The 14,951-nt window shown below is 39.1% G+C and overlaps 1 protein-coding gene across 2 annotated transcripts in view; it reads left to right on the top strand.

Moving 5' to 3' along the window:
• RELN (reelin) overlaps window positions 1–14,951 on the top strand; it is a 558,072-nt gene that overhangs the window by 484,779 nt on the left and 58,342 nt on the right. For both annotated transcript variants that reach the window (XM_070787714.1, XM_070787715.1), the window contains 5 exons: window positions 1,248–1,468; window positions 3,801–3,948; window positions 6,165–6,423; window positions 7,285–7,534; window positions 11,446–11,614. In XM_070787714.1, the coding sequence (XP_070643815.1) occupies window positions 1,248–1,468; window positions 3,801–3,948; window positions 6,165–6,423; window positions 7,285–7,534; window positions 11,446–11,614 (1,047 nt within the window). The remainder of the gene's footprint in view (window positions 1–1,247; window positions 1,469–3,800; window positions 3,949–6,164; window positions 6,424–7,284; window positions 7,535–11,445; window positions 11,615–14,951) is intronic.

Raw genomic sequence — 14,951 nt, 5'->3', positions numbered from 1 at the left:
GTATTCAAGCAAATATTTGTACACAAATATTCATAAAAGCACTATTCACAGTAGCCAAAAAGTGGAAACAAACAAATGTTTATCAGTTGATCAATGAATAAATAAGTTGATTTAGCCATACAATGTAATATTATTCAGTTATAAAAAGACTATAATTCTGATACTTGCTACAGCATAGATAAACCCTGAAAACTTATGATAGGGGATTAAAGCCAGACAGTAAAGGTCACATGGAATCACATATGATTCCATTTATATGTAATATCTAGAATAGGTAAATCACTGAGACAGGAAATAGCTTAGTGGTTTTCAGGGGCTGTATGTAGGGGAGAATCAAAAATGACTGCTAATAAGTGCAGGATTTCCTTTAGCATGAAGTCTTGGAACTTGATGGAGGTGATGGCAAGCTAACAATGTGGATGTACTAAACACCACCAAATTGTACACTTTAAGTAGTTAATTATTACTTTTATATTATGAGAATTTTAAGTTCATTTAAAATGGACTAGTTAACAAAGCATGCATGTTAAGTCACTTCAGTTGTGTCTGACTCTTTGCCAGCCCATGGACAATAGCCTTCCAGGGTCCTCTGCCCATGGAATTCTCCAGACAAGAATTCTGGAGTGGGTTGTCACTCCCTTCTCCAGGGGATCTTCCTGACCCAGGATCAAACCCAGGTCTCCTGCATTGCAGGCCAATTCTTTACTATCTGAGCCACCAGGGAAGCCCAAACAGAGCTTGTGTGTGTGTGTTAGTTGCTCAGATGTGTCCAACTCTTTGTGACCCCATGGACTATAGCTCACCAGGCTCCTCTGTCCACGGGATCCTCCAGGCAAGAATACTGGAGTGGGTTGCCATGCTCTTCTTCAAGGAATTTTCCTGACCCAGGGATTGAACCCAGGTCTCTGGCATTCCAGGAAGATTCTTTACCATTTGAGCTGGGAAGCCCCATAGATAATGTTTAATGGAAAATGCCTCACCAAGAAAGTCAGTGTTGAAAAAGATAGAAATTCAGGTGGAGTTTTGACAGTGACACTATTGGGAAAGGCTTGTAGAAAGCAGGAACTTTATTGGCAACATCCTAGAGATTGAGGAATGTCATTTGTGGTCTTGAAATATTGAACCTTGTTTTCTACTTGAATGTGGTGCAGAGGTGGTAACTGCCCACTGCTCACTGATCAGATGTGCTTACTTTGAAGATATTATCCTGTTGGTTAGCTTTTGAAGGACTTGTATCTCTTTTCCAGATCTGTGCGTTTCAGATGGTACCAAGGGTTTTATTCTGCTGGCTCACAGCCAGTGACATGGGCCATTGATAATGTCTATATTGGTCCACAATGTGAAGAGATGTGTAACGGACACGGGAGTTGTATCAATGGAACCAAGTGTATATGTGATCCTGGTTATTCAGGTCCAACCTGTAAAATAAGCACCAAAAATCCTGATTTTCTCAAGGATGATTTTGAAGGTAATATTTTCTTATGAAACCTATATAACTTTGTGAAAGAATTTACACATTAAGCACAGTTTGTGTCTGCTGTCGCTTCAATCATGTCTGATTCTTTGTGACCTTATAGACTGTATCCCACCAGGCTTCTCTGTCCATGGGATTCTCCAGGCAAGAATACTGGAGTGGGTAGCCGTTCCCTTCTCCAGGGGATCTTCCAACTCAGGGATTGAACCCGGGTCTCCTGCTTACAGGCAGATTCTTTACCATTTGAGCCACCAGGGAAGCCTTGCTTTTTTTGTTTGTTTGTTTTTAACTTATTTAAAGCCTTGCTTTTAAATGTGCTCCTCAGGATTTCATCCTTGACTATATTGTCTTCTCATGTGGTACACTCTGCCTTTCAGGCTTTCCTGGTAGCTCAGACAGTAAAGAATCTGTCTGTAATGCAGGACACTCTGGTTTGATCCCTGAGTCCAGAAGATTCCCTGGAGAAGGAAATGGCAACCCACTCCAGTATTCTTGCCTGGAGAATCCCATAGGCAGAAGAGCCTTGAGGGCTACAGTTCATGGGGTCACAAAGAGTTGGACACGACTGAGCAATTCACATACACACACGCACACACAATTTGTAATATAAAACTAATCATTAGTGAAAGTCATTCAGTCGTGTCCAACTCCTTGCAACCCTATGGACTATACACTCCATGGAATTCTCCAAGCCAGAGTACTGGAGTGGGTATCCTATCTCTTCTCCAATAGATCTTCCTGACCCGGGAATCAAACAGGGTCTCCTGTCTTGCAGGCAGATACTTTACCAGCTGAGCTACTAAGTTTCACCCTAATATTTCATTATTTTTCACTACATTTGGAACCACCCATGCCTTTGTTTAGTTCTGAACTTCATAGGATTCCATTTTTGAAACAAAATCAGTAAGAGTGAACAAGACTGTAATTAAGAAAAAATAAGGCTATTTTCTAATCAATGATAATTTTGGAAAATGTCTATATAGAGAGTTAATCTTAGATGACAACATAGAAAAATGTGTACTATAATTGAAATTATTCACAATTGTATATGCATCAGATACGCGCTCTGATAAAATTGGGAAAGCGTTCTCATAAGAGAAAGTCTTAAATGTGATAGCTATCTGTGTTAGAATGGTGGTGGTGATTTAGTCACTATGTCCAACTCTTTGCAACCCTATAGACTGGAGCCCGCCAGGCTCCTCTGTCCGTGGGATTTCCCAAGCAAGAACACTGGAGTGGATTGCCGTTTCCTTCCCCAGGGGTTCTGCCCACCCCAGGGATCAAACCCACGTCTTCTACATTGCAGACAGATTCTTCACCACTGAGCCATCAGGGAAGTCCATATCTAGGTTAGAAAAAGGGGATTAATTTTTTTTTCCCCAAGTTGCCTGTGAATGTTTTGCAATGTATCTATGGCTTCAAGGTATACTTTAAAATTAGGTTTAGATATATCAATACAGTGGAATAATAGTTATAAAAAGGAATGAAATACTGATACATGCTGCAGTATAGATGAATCTTGAAAGCATTATGCTAAGTAGAAGACGTCAAACACGTGTCATATTTTTATGAAGCGCTCAAAACAGGCAAATCCGTAGAAACAGAAAGAAGATTAATGGTTGCCAGGGTGGGTGAGGGGAAAATGGAGATCAATTGCTTACTGGATACAAGATTTCCTTTATGGGTAATGAAAATTCTGGAGCTAGCTAGCAGTGATGGTTGCACAACATTATGAATGTACTAAATGCCATTGAATCATTCATTTTAAAATGGTTAAATGGCAAAATTAATGTATTATGCCTTTTACCACAATCGAAAAAGGTCAATAACTGAAGAGATTGGTGAGTTGGTTTCAAAAGACATTATTTAATAGGAAATATTAAATTACACTGAAATTTCTCACATTAAAATTGTAGCTTTTAAAATACTGTATAACACTGGCCTGATACTGTCCTCTCAGTAGCAAGGACACAGTAAAGAAGTCAGTGGAAAGGTCTCATTACCCTTCTTTAATTCTGAACTGACGCACTCTGAGCAGCCAGTGTCTGCTTTTGCAGAGGAGCAGAATGGAAGGAACAGTTTGGCTGGACCATAGATACTAGGGAAAGGCCCCCTTCCTTTGTCATGTGGACCCTTAAATTATACAGCCAGTGTTAAACAATTCAAACAAGCTAAAATGTTGAAAAGACCTCTTACCCCCAAATCTATGACTTAAATATTTGTGACTTCATATTTTAAAACTACACAAAGCATTTGGCATATTCTTTTTAAAAATATGTGGCTATATTTGGGGTCATAGGTAAACCACATTTTCCATTCTTTTCAGGTCAGCTAGAATCTGATAGATTCTTATTAATGAGTGGTGGAAAGCCATCTCGGAAGTGTGGAATCCTTTCCAGTGGAAACAACCTCTTTTTCAACGAAGATGGCTTACGCATGTTGATGACACGAGATCTGGATTTATCACATGCTAGGTAATCATTTTTAAATGCTGTTGAAGAACTACCTTGTAATGTAAAGTAGCAGAATGTAATCAAGTCAAAAAGAAGCAGACATCTCAAGGACAAGGCCTCCCATTGGAAATGCTATGCTTCTGGCTTGTCAAAGACTCCATTAAGACACAGTTTACACAATTTTCATTCTAAAACTGAGAGAGATCATGCAATAACTAGATCAGAAATGAAACGGAGCTAAACAGAAAGAGGCTAATACCTGGTCTACTAGGTGGTGACCAGGAAATGACAATGTTTACCTTGTTTTAACTTTAAGAACATAATCTTCTTTATCCACCGTCTAAGACTACTTTTCATTAGCACCTGGTCTATATAGAAATTATTTACCATGCTCAGGAGAAAGCGTGATTGAAATTCAGTGTGCTCACAGATTATTCACCATTAATTTTATATCTATTAACAATTTAAGAACGTCTAAAGCGTAGGCTTGTTGTTTATAAGCATTTCTTTCCAATGATTTGCTCATACATTCGAGTCACTCATTTTCTAAATTAAGCACAGTCACTCAGAAGCAAACATTTTAAACTGGCTCCGAGGATTATGTCCTGTCAAGATGTGTATCCCTTGATCATTTGATGAGCCAAAAACTTAGCCAGGAAAATAAAAAATACAGTTTACAATGTATAAAATGGAACCCTGACCTATATTTGCAAGTGAATAAAGAAATCATGTTCTATCTTTTGAAATATTTCAGAGTACCTTAAAATATATTTTAACATATCCTCCTCTTTCTCTTAAGTTGTTTCATTTATTGAATTATAAGTTTGATCATGCTTCATATAAAATATAATTCTATCAATAAGAATAATTTTACAGTTACAGAAAGCAAGATTTTATTTATCCCCATTCTATTTTAATGCATATGGTTTAATTTACTGCTCTTTATCTAAGAATTATCACTGGCAACTGAATTCTCTAATTTAGAAATTATTAGGCTTTTCTAAATAATTCTTACATGGTTTATCTATAACTAAATTAATATAAACATTTTCCCAATACAGTAGACAATATACTAAAAGTGTTTCTCTGTAAACAATTATTGTTTTTATAGGTAAAAGCTTTACAAGGCAGTAACCATGTATTTTTTTCATTAATCCAATGTTAAAAACTCTATTATTTATCTCATCTCAGTAGCATGCTGTGTAGGATTTGCATATATTGACCTCAAAATGCTCCATGTAAAATCCCAGTTTTCTCGGGGTTATAAGGTAAATGAATGTCCTGATAGTGGATATGGGGGAGGGGAGGAACCCATGAAGAATGCGTGATTTTATATATGAAACTGATAACTTTTATTATATGCCCCAATATATTTCATATGTTTGACATGCATTCATAATTGGGTATGTGTATTGGGTTACATAGGAAACGTATTTTGCATTACCAGATAGCACAGCAGCCAGACCAGGAACCAACAGCTCTCCTGCCAAAGATAACATGTGAGCTGGTTTTCATTGGCAGCCCAGCTGCCACTCTGTCCACCTCCCTGCCAGCTGGGAAGGCTGCCACTGGCTGACCGCCACATCTTTCGATGACCAGTATCAGCCGTCCCAGATGCAGCAAGAGTCAGAGGCTGGCACTGCCCACCATCCACACCACCCCACACTCATGCTCCCCTGCTCCTGGCACAAAACGCAGACAAGAGGCTCAAGCTTAACACACCTCTTCCAAAAAATGTCTGGCCTTTCAAAAAGAGGTGCTACAACTGGTGAATTTAAAAGTATCTCACAAAACCAATAATATGAGATCTGAAAAACTACTGGTAAAAGATGGGAATGGATGATTTTGTGGATAAATGACATAAACTATATTAATTGCATTCTTTCAGTTTCAAAGACAAGGATACAGATTTATCTTAGATAGATAGCAACACATACTCCCAAATTTGGACTGCTCCCATCTTCTTAAAGAATAGCCAGAGGGCAGGATAAATGCTCAAATCCCTCAGACACTCCCTTGTTGGTGGGTGGTGGGGTGGAGGGATACCAAATATCAATATGGATACAGAGTAGCCTTTTTCAGACTTCACATTTTACTAACTCCCTTTCACATTTAAAAGGGAAATCAAACTTTGGAACAATTACTTTGAATGTTCATTAAATCATCGTATTCATTAAAGCTGTGAGTTCCCCCTATTACCCTGTGCACTTGTCTACAGTAAATTTTACTTGTATCAGATTTGTGCAGTTCTTCATGCGACTAGGATGTGGTAAAGGTGTTCCAGATCCCAGGAGCCAACCTGTGCTTCTACAATATTCTCTCAATGGTGGCCTCTCGTGGAGTCTACTTCAAGAGTTCCTTTTCAGCAACTCCAGCAATGTGGGCAGGTACATCGCCCTGGAGATACCTCTGAAAGCCCGTTCTGCTTCTACTCGCCTCCGCTGGTGGCAACCATCTGAAAATGGGCACTTCTACAGTCCCTGGGTTATCGACCAGGTCGGTCCCTTCAAGATTAACTATTATAATTTTGTCATTTGCACTGAATGTGGCTTTAGAAAGCAGTTAGGCCAACCCCTTGCTCAGTAGAGGAGGTCCAGGACCCACAAATTGGGTGACTTACCCAAGGGCATGTTACTAGATTAGATATGGCATTTAGCTTCCTTTCATTCTCTGGTTCCTCAAATGTCTGAGCCTATAAAAATGAATGACACAACAGAAGGCCCAGGTCCTGCTCATAGAGGATTCTGCCATATGGTTAGAGGGACTTTATTAACCGCGATTCAAGGCTATAATTCTCTGAAAAGGAAAATGTGCAAATTAGCATTTGTGCCACATACAGTAGTTCCCATATCCTCTTTCCTAACCTTTGAAGAAAAAAAATAAGTAAATCTCCCTAACATCCTTATGAACAGTTCTAAAGGATCTTCATACATAATAAAATGCATATCCAATAGAACTCAAAGAACTTGTTAAAAAAACAGTAGAATCCCTGCAAAGAATTGGAACTGAAATGCCTTAGGATACAACTGTTCTTAAATAGAAATTTTACTTGGAAAAATCACATATAACCAAATTTTGCATTCCCAGCTTGGGTGCATGTAGTTTCCAAAGGCACAGTTTGGCCCATGAAGGCTGTGAATGGTTTTGTCAGTCTTTCAATTTGTTTCTGTAGCTTCTTGCCAGATGGGCAAGCAGACCACATAAACAGGAGCATTCTGAAAGGCCCCCTAACATTATGCTTGCTGAATAATGCCAGTTCTGAGCAATCTGACAGATAAAAACAAACAAAAAAAGGACTGAACTTTCTCATGTCTCAAAACCAAATTGAAAAGTTTTTCTTTAAAAAATATATTTCAGATCCTCATTGGAGGAAATATTTCTGGCAATACAGTCTTGGAGGATGATTTCACAACTCTGGATAGTAGGAAGTGGCTGCTTCACCCCGGAGGCACCAAGATGCCTGTGTGCGGCTCTACAGGTGATGCCCTTGTCTTCATTGAAAAGGCCAGCACCCGTTACGTGGTCACCACGGACATTGCTGTGAATGAGGATTCCTTCCTACAGATAGATTTTGCTGCCTCCTGCTCGGTCACAGATTCTTGTTATGGTGAGTGTTACCTTCCTAGGTGGAGCAACAAGCATGTATAAATGAGCATCCATGACTGCCACAGTCAAAGGACTGAACTACACCTCCAAGAAGTCTCTAAGTAAAACACAAGTGCACTTTCAGTCCAACCACAACTGCATTCTTAATAATGTTGTGGGTAATTTGAGTTTTAAAAAGCCTCAGAATGTAAACTTATTTTAAGTATATGTTCATGAAGACTTCTTTTATATATGTGATACCCAAAGATTTGTATGATTTTGTAACTCCAGATTTATTTAATTTATTTTTTAATTGAAAGATAAATGTTTTACAGAATTGTATTGGTTTCTGCCAAACATCAACATGAAGCAGTCACCAACATGAATTAGTATACATATATCCCTCCCTCTTGAACCTCCCTGCCACCTCCCTCCACATCCCACCTCTCTAGGTTGTTACAGAGCAGCAGTTTGAGTTCCCTGGTCATATAGCAAATTCCCATTGGTGATCTATTTTACATATGGTAATGTAAGTTTCCCCGTTACTCTCCTCCTGGTGGCTCAGAGAGTAAACAATCTACCTGCAGTGCAGGAGACCTGGGTTCGATCCCTGGGTCAGGAAGATCTCCTGGAGAAGGGAATGGCAACCCACTCCAGTATTCTTGCCTGGAGAATTCCATGGACAGAGGAGCCTGGAGGGCTACCATAGTCCTTGGAGTCACGAGGAGTTGTACACGATTGAGCGACTAACTCTTTCTACATTTTCTCTCCATACATCCCAACCTCTCCTTCCTAAATCCAGAATTTTTAGGTATCATATTTACAGAATAAAAGAGTCATCACATAAGGAATGTCAGAGTCAGCAGTAGGATTTACACACACAGGGTTTTACATGTGTTTTAATTCATAGGGCTTTAGATTAGTCCCGTTATTGTCTCCTTTCCATTCTCCCAGGATTCATGAAATTTTATTGTTACCATTTTGCCTAATACTTTCTGCCATTGTGGATCATAGTTTAGTCTAAACCACCCTGACTGTAACTAGTTTTCATCTTCTAGGTTGTACACCTACACACATACCTTACACACACACACACACACACACACACACATACACGGACCTATCTTAGGAGCAATAAATGCTGCCATCATTGCATAATCGGACACTTCACTGGAATTTGCAGATCCATCAAGATTCTGGGGACTTCCTAGTCTTTCGCCACCCTGTATCACTGTTCTTCCAAGAGATCTAAACTAGAATGTTCACAAGGACCTTGTTCTATTTTAGATTCTTGGGGCCTAAAATCTGGAGAAATTTGTTACTTCCAAGGTCCTGCAAAATCCAGATTTTTCATATTTCCGTTAGGCTGAACTTAATGGACAGATCTTAGGGAAAAGCTCAGAAGTGCTCTTTCTACCTTGGACTCAATCAATCAGCATAAACTAGTCAGTAGAGGTGGAACTTGAGAAAGTATAAGGTATATAGCCTGTCTTCACACAGTCCAGTTGAGGGGATGCTTCAGAAAGTTAAAGTCCAATAAATAACTAAATCAAGTGCTTGATGGAGTGGTACTAATGCAAAACTGTAATGAGAGTTCAGCCAAGGGAGAGATAACCAATGGATGGCCAATCCTAGAAGTTTGGGAAATTTCACAAAGAAGCTAAGTATCAAGTGAGCATTGATAGTTGGAGTGAATTTGAAGGGTAAGTGAGGAAGAAGATACCCCAAGCTAGTCTGATAGCATAATGTGGGAGTTCTCCTGGTCCATGGGAATACTATAAGCAGACAAGCCTGAATAGACAATATTTGCATCTAATGGAGGAGGACAGAGTGCTAATTTTGAAAACACAAAGGGACTTTTGGGTCCTAGACACCCACCCACTGTCCATAGACACAATCAATGAGAAACCAAAGAGGTAAGTTATGACATGGCCGGCCAGACTGCAGCGGAACCAGGACTGAGACTCTGCCCATGTAAGCCCAGTCATGTGTATTTTCTACTGTGGAGTAGGGCAACTTCTTGAGAAAGATTGAACTGAATAAAAAAATAAAAGAGGAAAGTGGCTAATCTTTGTTGGCATCAAATTAAGAAGGGCATTAAAAGGCAAGCATAGGAATTTTTGCTTGACAAAGTCATGAATAAGAGGGCATGAGTGCAGGGGGGTAGTATGGTGGATTTTAAGGAGATTAGCCCATGAACCAATGAAGGTGGGTAAAGAAGAATCCTGGCAAAGAAGTGTTGGTGGATATCTCTGTAGGAGGTGATGAAAACTTGCACTACTTGCCATGAACACAAATAGAAGAGATAAAACTAGTATGATACACTGAAGACCAAAAGGAAAGCAGCAGCAGACCTCAAAGCCAGGTGACATATTGAACATAAAGGGTAAAGAAGAAAGAAGTAAATTTTCTAAAGTAATTTCTAAATTTTAAACCCAGAAAACTAATGCAAGAGCATTGTCACTGAGAGAATTTGGTAGTTAAGAAGAGATGTTTACGTGTATACCTATTGCTGATTCATGTTGATGTGTGGCAAAAACTAACACAATATTGTAAAGCAATTATCCTCCAATTTCAAATAAATAAAGAAGAGATGTTATTTATGAGAGAAAATGAGTTTTTATTTAGTTTGGTGCAAATAGTTTGAGGTAGAGATATCCTTTAATGTGGAGGGCTTACAATGTAGAAAACAGGAACTTTGTACTGTTCATCACACTATGCCAGCATCCAGCACAATGCCAGGCTGAACAAATTTGCTGAATGAATAAAACCAACTTTGAGATGCAAAATTGGGATATTTGGGCACAGAAATAGTAGTTGAAGCCCAAGGAGGGTATGTGTAGAATAGAAGGCCAGAGATGGAGGCTGGAAAGATGCCCATAGCTGGGCTAGTTAGCAGAGAAGTCGGAAGGAAATAAGACAGGAGATTCAGAATAATGTCTTGCAAAAGAAAGGGACATTTCAAGAATCAGGGAGCCATCAATAATGTCCAGTGCTGAAGGGAGGACAGGAACAATGAATAGTGAGACGAGCCATTGTATTTAACTAAAAAGGCCACCAGGAGCCTTAGAGCAGTGAGTGGTACCACGCTGGCTGCACAGGAAAGTGCCCCCAGGGAACTTTAAACCTCCCAACATCTTGGCCTGCCCCACAAGAGTGAAATCCCAATCTCTGCAGATGGAACTCTGACATTGGTACTTTCTAAATGTACCCAGGTGATTTCATTGTGCAACCGAGACTGAGAATCATGGTCTTAGAGAAGGCAATTTCAATAGGGAGGTGTGGACTGAAGTAGTTTATAATGTCAAGAAAGGACTAGAGAGAGAAATATAAAACATAGGGTATAGGTTGAATGTTTTGGAGGAAGAGAAAGGAAAAAAATCTCGTTCCGTAGACCCACAGCCTGATTGCCCATTTGGGCATGAATTTCATGACTTTCAGCTACTTCTTTTACTTCTCTGATTTCCCAGTATATTCCATAACACAACAAAGCAAGGCTATATAAGAGTATAAAAGAGATTTTTCAATTTCTTAGGAGTTTCTCCTAATCAAGAGAAAATTTGGCATAAGTTGGTCAGGATCCGTATAGAATGGTTAAATTTTAAGAAATCTGCTCAGTTTTTTAAAACTATTTTAAAAGGAACCATTGTAACGTATGGTTGCTATGTTCTGTATTTGTATGTTGACCTTTAAATAAACAGACAAAATATACTATAGTTATTATAATATGTAAGTGATATCTAGTTTATATATTTGTATAACATATGTGCCATAACTATTAGATTAAATAATAAACATATCAATTTTAACTGTTACTATGATTGCTTTAACTATATATAAAACAATAAATTAAAACATATGAAAACATAAGTAATCATGGTTCCTGGATCATCAGATATGTATTTCTAACCAGAATAATGCCTTCTGTTTCAGCTATTGAATTGGAATACTCGATAGATCTTGGATTGTCCTGGCATCCATTGATAAGGGACTGTTTGCCTACCAATGTTGAATGCAGTCGTTATCACCTGCAGCGCATCCTGGTGTCAGATACTTTCAACAAGTGGACCAGAATCACTGTGCCTCTCCCGCCTTATACCAGGTATGAATGTTTCTGCATGTAGTGAACCCAAATGCAATATAATTTTCATGTCCAATTTCAGAACATCAAGATTAAATGTTATATGAGATTTTGTTACGTGTTGATGATATTGCCATGCATGAATTTATTAAAGTGCTGTAAATAAGTAAAAAAGAAATCAGTTTTTATGGTGACATTGTTCTGTGTTTTCCCCAAATCCAGGTCTTTACTGACTTTTATCTCTAGTGTATTTTTCAAATGGTATATGAAAGAGAACAGTGCCAGATCAGTAAGCTTCTCTAATTTATTATGCCAAGAACAAGTTCATTATGCCAAGAACAAGTCTTAATGGATTTAAATGGAGTCTATTTTCTGTCAGTTAGACTACTGTAAATATAGCAGTGAGTGGTATATTAAATGGATGTAGCACACAAATGTGTACTAAAATTACTGTTTACTTTTGAAATTTTGTTGTGAGCAGTATCTTGAGAATTATCACCTGGAGCATTCTTTTATGTGAAAAACAATTGTGAATGCTTCTTCCTTGTGTCTTTAAGAAATGACAGTATCTTATAAAACTGAGTGGTAGATGCTGGTAGAAAAGTTGTCTAAACTATCTGTATATTCACTTTCGTGTTGGAGAAAAGCAGAGAATTCACCTTGCCTGGTGGGATAGTGTTACATGCCTCTCTCTCTTTTCACCATCTAAGTAGAAAGATAATCAGTTGCTGCCTTTAAGAAAGAAGCAAAGCAACCAAAGCAGTCCATGGAATAGGAGTTATAGTTTGGGCTCATTATCATTCTCTCCCTTCCACAAATGAAGAAGGAATAAATCTTCCTAGCAAATGATCGTAAAATTTAGCCATTCATCTAGGGCATAAGTTTTCCTGGGATTTTCATAAATGGGATGGTTTCGGTTACTAACAGCCCAGGGCTCCTCTACAATTGCTGGCTCAGGGGTACAAGACTATATTAACTGTCAGTAGAGTTGCCAAGTTTAAATGAGATACGTGAGATTTAGTTGCTCATTAAAGGTATTGCCATGCATGAATTATTAAGGCAGTCTTAATAAGTAAAATAGAAAAAAAAATTCCATTAAGGCAGTAGTCTTTTAAGTCATTATGAATTCTGTGAATTATTACCGAGCTACTTGGTAGCATTTTGCAAATAAATGACATTCTAAGATAAACTGCAGCTCATCATTATACCCTTGAGTCTTTTACGTAAAAGTGATTAATCCTCATCTTTTAATCTGTCTTTTGTCTCTTGCACATACTCATAACATTTTTGACCCTTTCAAATGTCATTTGAAAAATCTGATGAGCAGCCATTTCATCTTGTTATCATATTGAAAATACGCAGTTTGTTTATTATATTACCCTCCAAGCTCATGTTGTACAGTGGTCTTAAAGACAACACTGGTTTATAAAAAGGCCCTCTGCGTAATTCAGAAATAAATGTACATGGATGGAACCCAAGCCAGACCCCCTTCTGGTCATGCTCTGCACTATGCCAAAGATCAATTAGAACAAGAGCCAGAATCAGAACACTTTGTCTCAAGCTTGTCAGTGTACTTTATCGGCTCTTACATACAGTTGCTTTTTAAATATGGTGCTTTCTTATTTTGAGCTGAACTGCCTCAACATCTGCCCAGTACTGGGAATTCAATGTTTATGTTGCCCTTCAGGACAGAATTGAGGATTTTAGTTTGTAGTTCTTCACTATAAACAGACATGATGCTGATAACTTAAAGTCACGTGCTTAAGTGGGGATTAAGAGTGACTGTGACAATGTGCCAGCTGTAGGTTTGCTCACTCACTTATCATGTGACCACAAATCTAGGATACCATTATTGTTGGCACAGTGGTAGAAAGAGTCAACTGAGGTTGGGTGTCCACAAATTGACATCAAACCATTAGCCAAACTGAAATGACTGGTAGTCATCAGTAGTGATTATTCATTCATTAAGTCAATCATTAAGCATGTATTTTTAAAGTATTTAATCATGAGCTGGATCTGTGTGAGGGGCTGAACTTAGCCCTGCCCCAAGGAACTTTCAGAGAAGGCAATGGCACCCTACTCCAGTACTCTTGCCTGGAAAATCCCATGGATGGAGGAGCCTGGAAGGCTGCAGTCCATGGGGTCGATAAGAGTCAGACATGACTGAGCGACTTCACTTTCACTTTTCACTTTCATGCATTGGAGAAGAAAATGGCAACCCACTCCAGTGTTCTTGCCTGGAGAATCCCAGGGACGGGGGAGCCTGGTGGGCTGCCGTCTATGGGGTCGAACAGAGTCAGACACTACTGACTCGACTTAGCAGCAGCAGTAGCAGCAAGGAACTTTTAGTCTAGTGGGGGAAAGAAACCAATGGTAATCAGAGAAGTAAATACGAAGTGCAACTCCTAAGTGATGGAGGAGCCTTGCATGGTGCTAAGAGATTATACATTATAGAGAGGTTTGTCTTGATGAAGAAGGTCAAAGAACACTTTCTTGAGAAAATTATAATTGCAGTAAGAGTGAAGGAAGGATAAATGTAAAATAGGAGAAAAGTAAAGAGAAGTGTGGCCTGGTGTGCTGCAATTCACGGGGTCGCAAAGAGTCGGACACGACTGAGAGACTGAACTGAACTGAACTGAAACAGAAGTGTTCCAGGTAAGGAAAACAGCCAGCAGTGGGAAGAAGCAGGCATATTTGAGATGCTGAAAGAATGAATCAGACACCAAGAGCGAAAGTGGGGTGAGGTGTAAGATGATGTCAGATCACAAAGAGCATTGTTGGTTGTACTAAAGTTTTAGGGGTTTGTTATATGAATGCTGGAAGCCTGATAAAGTGCTTTGGGAGTCACAGACATAATCAGATTTGCATTTAGAAAAGCTTATTCTAACTGGAGAACAAGTTGGGGAAGATAAGAGTAGAAGTAGATGTAAAGATTCCCTTAAAGAGATAGTAACTGCTGGTAGCTTGGACTAAGATGTGGCAGACATGAAAAGAAGGGAATGAATTCAAGAGAAATAGAGGCAGTAAAATTGACTGAGCTTAATGATGAAAGGTCATAGGACTGTGAGGGAAAGAGCAATGCTGAAGATGATTTCCTGGTCTCTGAGTTGGAAAACCAAACTGAGGCTGGTGCTTTTCATCAGAAAGGGAACAGTAAGACTAAATACAAGATGACATCACACTGCACTCCAAACATTACTCTGTTAAAACCTAAATGAATTGGGGTTGATAGATCCCATAGTCTCTGCTGCTGCTGTTGCTGCTAAGTCACTTCAGTTGTGTCGGACTCTGTGCGACCCCATAGATGGCACCCCACCGGGCTCCCCCATCCCTGGGATTCTCCAGGCAAGAACACTGG

This window comes from Bos indicus, chromosome 4 (genome assembly GCF_029378745.1).
Source record: "Bos indicus isolate NIAB-ARS_2022 breed Sahiwal x Tharparkar chromosome 4, NIAB-ARS_B.indTharparkar_mat_pri_1.0, whole genome shotgun sequence".
NCBI classification, from domain to species: Eukaryota; Metazoa; Chordata; class Mammalia; order Artiodactyla; family Bovidae; genus Bos; species Bos indicus.
The sequence above is the reverse complement of the archived record's forward strand: the minus strand, read 5'-3'. Positions and strand labels throughout refer to the sequence as shown.